Source organism: Azolla caroliniana, unplaced genomic scaffold, assembly GCF_043228905.1.
Source record: "Azolla caroliniana isolate FFs.n. ecotype wild unplaced genomic scaffold, voAzoCaro1.0.p SCAF_864, whole genome shotgun sequence".
Classification (NCBI taxonomy): Eukaryota; Viridiplantae; Streptophyta; class Polypodiopsida; order Salviniales; family Salviniaceae; genus Azolla; species Azolla caroliniana.
In genome coordinates this window covers 9165-14333 of record NW_028231299.1, presented here as the reverse complement: position 1 = coordinate 14333, position 5169 = coordinate 9165, and the positions used below count along the sequence as shown (strand labels likewise).

At 40.1% G+C, this 5169-nt stretch overlaps 1 protein-coding gene across 1 annotated transcript; it reads right to left on the bottom strand.

The window, feature by feature from the left end:
• Window positions 1-1634: 1634 nt before the first annotated feature.
• Window positions 1635-4355, bottom strand: MIK (pfkB-like carbohydrate kinase family protein). Its single transcript, XM_087339049.1, has 2 exons — window positions 3079-4355; window positions 1635-1841 (listed from the first exon to the last, which is right to left on the bottom strand). The coding sequence occupies exons 1-2, from the start codon at window positions 4270-4272 to the stop codon at window positions 1773-1775; spliced, it is 1263 nt and encodes a 420-aa protein (XP_087195175.1). The 5' UTR covers window positions 4273-4355; the 3' UTR covers window positions 1635-1772.
• Between the last annotated feature and the right edge of the window lie 814 nt (window positions 4356-5169).

Below are 5169 nucleotides of genomic sequence, written 5' to 3'. Positions count from 1 at the left end.
ATCTCTAAAACCGTTTGGTTTGAGTTTAGATTTTCCCTAACGGTTTGGTTTAAATGGTTTCGTGGTTCACTTCGTTTAAGTTTCAATTTTTTTAAACGGTTTGAGTTTGACACCCTCAAAACCGAACCGAACCATTGCCGATAGTTACTTCCCTCCCAAGGGATCAATCACGTAAAAAGAATGTCTCCCTAGTGCCGATATTTTACTAGGGCCACACAAAATTCCCTCTCACAATATATGGTCTATATATGCACTACACGAGCAAGTGTTCGGATGAGTTAGGTGTCTAGGGAGACATTTAGAGGTAATCACAAGCACCATTAATGTGAAGCAAGGATGCTCCACTCTCCCCTAGCCTCATTGGACTTTACATTGACGAGGTAGCAAATTACATCATACATGGAGGTGGCAAGGGAATCATAATGTTAGTCATCATACATGGAGGTGGAAAGGGAATCTTGATCTCTAAATATCATGTTAGTCTACAAAAGCTTCTCAATGTTGTTGATGGTTTTTGCCATGAAAAAGGGCTCATAGTAAACCTAGGCAAGTGTTGCCCGTACAAGAGGTACGGGGATGGATAAGGGTGAAAGTTTATAGTTTTGTTGTTGTGTATGTGCTAATGTTCCCCTATACAAGGTAAAATTGTGAGAATGTATCCGATTACATCTCAATACCTCCATGAGCATTGGTTCTCAGAGAGCCTTAACACTTCTTCAAACTCACTCATACAAGTTAGGCGTTGACGTAGCATCATTGCATCGTCACCTATAGAATGAAAACTAATGGAGGATGAATATCACTTATCATATGCTCAATGTATAAAGTAGTTCTCAAAAAATATAACGACTTGTTCAATTGGCATGACAATGTAAGTGTCATACTCAAATGTCCACCATGAAGGGTAAGCACATATGTTTTGTCCATTATTTTCACATAAGAGTTCTTACTTCAGATTAGCAACCTTCCTTCTTAAGAAGGAATCACATACAAGATATGTTGATTTGGTTCCATGGGTCAAATTTGGCTTCATCATGGACTATAAAACATCTATTCTATTCAATGCACACCATACTACTTATCTCCATTGTGTATAGAAGTAATCCTCCATAGATGGAACTACTCTACCATACATTACCAAGCCATGAATTTGGATGATCCTTAATTAGATTAATCAACGTGTAATGAAATTAATCATTCTTCCATTCTCGTAGAGAGGTTCATAAATCCTCAAGCCATCAATATAATAGATATTTAGCTATTGTAAAGAGGTTCAGATCCTTCAAGCCATAATCAATACAGGTATCACCAAAAGGCTCCACATAGGCAACGCTTCCCATCCTTATGGCATCGCATCTCTTCACATTGCTGATGAACAATAAATCACTATTAACCAAATTCCTTTAAATTTATTTAGCCCTTACCTTTTAACAATCCATTGACCACCCAACAGGACAATTGCTAAAGAATTTCCAATTTCATTGAGAATCCCCCACGAAGAAACGATAAGTGCAGCTCATTAAACATTACGAGTTAATGATGGATCTTAAACACCTGACCATTTTAACTTAAAAGGGTTCAAACCCTAATATATGAATCTTATTTAGGGAACCTGATAATAAAAATATGAGGTCTGAGAAGAAAATAATTTCTATATTTTAAAATAAAAAGAGTGAACCAATGAACCAAAAAAGTTTGAAATATCCAATAACCAAATCGTGTATGTTTCATGGTGATCTTTGTTTCTTTCGTGGTCGTCTTCGTCTTCTTTTTCATTCTGAGAAGCCATTTGTATCATTTTCTGACAAGATCCTCTGCCCATTAACAATCATGCGAACCTTCTGTAGCTTGCAAAGAAAAAGGAAAAGAGAAAATCAACTGAAGTTCCAAAAAACATAAACATATATAATAACATTATACATTCAAAGAATGACCCAAATAAATTCACTCCTCAAAATTTCCTTCTTCTCTTCAAACTGTGATGACGTAAAAATATTTGTAAAACATACCTCTCATAATCAATGTGTACCAGCATCTTTCTCAAAGGACAACTACTCGGACTGTTTTCTGTTATGGTTACCTCAGCTTGTTAATTGAATAAAAACATTATTCTCCTTTATCGCAATGTTGGGTAATTTTCATACAAAAAAAGAAAGAGAAGTTTCGTTGAACAGACTCTTTCGATTCAATAATAAAATGAATTGACTGCACATTGCTTAACCAATAGATTAGGCAAACACTGGTGTTTCAATAACTACACTTCCAAAGTTCAGGATTCTGGAAATCATAGTAAACCATACATATCCCGAAATGACAAAACCATCATACATGAACAAATCGTAATGTAAACATATTTGAAACTATCACAATGGGCATGCATTTTCTGTCTTTCTGTCCCATCATCATACAGACAAATACAATATGGAATGCATCTTGCATGACTACGCCAAATCGATGCTGAAAAGCGTCAACTATGCTTGTTGTCGTGACTCTTTAGAGTTGAAGAGACCACAAACTTGTAAAATATAACCTACACTGATGATGTTTATTGAAACTGGAAAATTCAGAGAACATAAATGTAAAAACATGATCTGCCTGATAATGTGAAAAAAGCACAAAAGACCACAAGCATTTTATCCTCAATTGTTTATTGAAACTGGAAAGCCAACACTCCAATAATAGCCATCTGTGCAGTACTAATAGTTCCTGTGCCTTCACTGTTTATGCATTGTGTCCCTATTTCTAGTTTTTTCCAGTAGTTTCATGAAAACTATGATGCAGATTAGATCTTTTTCTAGTCCCAGTGTTATTCAAGTTCAAATACACTTTTTAGTCAACATTTAAAAAACCAGGCTATATCCATGAAACCATATGGAAAGTTTCCGTAATCCTGGCAAGGGGTTTTCTATGCTTTAGCAATTGAATCTATCGGTCTTGCAATCTGTAGATGCAGATGCATCATTTGGTGCCAACTGGCATCTTGTTCACATTGTCAGAACCCTAACGTTTCGATCACTTTGGGGGGGGGAGAGTGACTTCAATTTTAGAGTATACATTTCAAAAAGGAAGGGGATATACCTGGATATCCTGTTCGGAGAATCTAGGAAGACCCACTTGACCCACAGCAAGAGCACCAAAGTAATTACCCATAAGTGCGGCATCTCTCACCGAGAATCCTTGATAGAGACCAGCTGAGAACCCGGCGAGAAAACTATCACCTGCACCTGTAGGGTCTTCTTCCTCGGCTTCAAAGGCAGGTAAACTGAACTGACTCTCTTTGCAATATACCGTGCATCCAAGCTTTCCTTGGGTGACTATAACCGAGGTCTTCTTCCTTGCATCCTCTATATTGACGAAGAGAGACTCGTTTTGGGCGGCCTTCAGGAAGGAGACTCGATGGAGGAGATGATAGAACGGGGTTTCTTCGAGCCTCTTGAGGCCGACAAGACCGGTGTCGGGATCGATGGACCGGATGAGAGCTTGGACGTCCACAACGAGGTGGGTACACACATCGGCCATCTTCTCGAGTGTCTCGACCGAGATCTCGCCCACGATTCCCACGGCCAATCCAACATGGAACCGAAAGCGGAGGCGACCATCATGCAATGGGATGTCCGAGGAATAATCGGGTGGTTTGGTCGGGAGGACCCTTTCTTTCCCAATGAAGGAATCATCATCACCCTTTCCTTCTCTGATGGTGTCATCGCTACGACAGATTAGGTCTTCATCTTCACAGTAATCATCATCGTTACCTGCTTGCAGGCGTATATCGTAGAAGGGGGCTATAGACTTACATATGGTCTGGGCTTGAGGAGCATCTCCATCTCCATCTCCATCTCTGATCATGTCATCGCCATCGCCATGGTAATGACAGAGAAAAGGGATATCGGAGGGGAAGATGGGTTCGCATACGGGACCGGTGCGAAGGACCCTTTCATCGCCGAGGGTGAAGTCTGCAAAGAAGTGAGTGGTGGAGGAGGAGGAGGCTATGGTGGGGGGATGGTGCGACAGGAGATCAGAGTATGCAAAATCGGGCCCCACCTTGGAGACGAGGCGGAGGGGTATGCCCAGAGCATCAAATATGTTGGAAATATACGAAGCAGACCCCCCCAGAGCTTCGAAGCAAGATCCTGAAGACGTCTTGATAGAATCATGGCAACAATGACCCACAACCAGAGCAGGGGAGGAAGGAGGATCCGATGATCTCTTCTTCTCCACCATGGCGGAGCTGGAGAGCATGAGTTCCTTCCTGGAGTCGGTGCTCTGCAGCATGGTGGGGCAGGATCAGAAACAGAAGCAGAAGAAGGGAGGACCCCTCTTCCATAGATCCTTTCTTTCTTCACCTTCTCTTTCCACTGCTTCTCAGTCTTCTTCTTCTTCTTCTTCTTCTTCTTCTAAAAGAAGAAAGGGAGAGAAGTTTGAAGGCCAATTTCATTCCTTCATTCGTGTACTATGAACCATACGTACCATACTCTCCTTCGAATTCGAGAATGTTTCAACCATTCGAGTATGGTAAATACAATACTTTTGTATTCGTTATTTATTATAAGGTGAAATAAAATTTTAAGGTAAGAAAGTTAAGGTGAAAAATATTTTAAAAAAACATAAGAATGGTGTGATAACATACGCATTCGTTGGCATTCTTATGAACCAAGAATGTTTTCCAATGCATTCGAGTATATTACGTACTGTGCATTCATTCATTCATTCACATTGTTGGCTTCTTCCTTCATTCACTTGTCCGTGTTCACACATTCCCACATGGACGACTCACCTCGAGCCTTTATGACTTGTCTGTCACGAGAAAATGCAACATACATCTGGCACAAGTGCATACCTTGCCACAATGAGTTGTGTGTTGAGATGTGTATGGTCTCTCTGCCTGTGGGTAATGTGAATGTGGACATACACATGCAATATAAGCGTGTAGCAGATGCGCATCTGCAAACAAAATAGTCTTTACCCAGGTGTCCTCTGAGAGAAACACCAAGATTTGGCACACAAGCATGCATGCATTATCAAACAATCTTCTAGTTTGAGATCGTTCCAAGATGCACTGTGCCTCACATGCATGCAAAAGGTCTTTATGAATGGTATGTGCATATATGTTGTATCTATATGACCATCATAATGGAATCTTATTTACGTGTACATGATATTTGTCCAAAT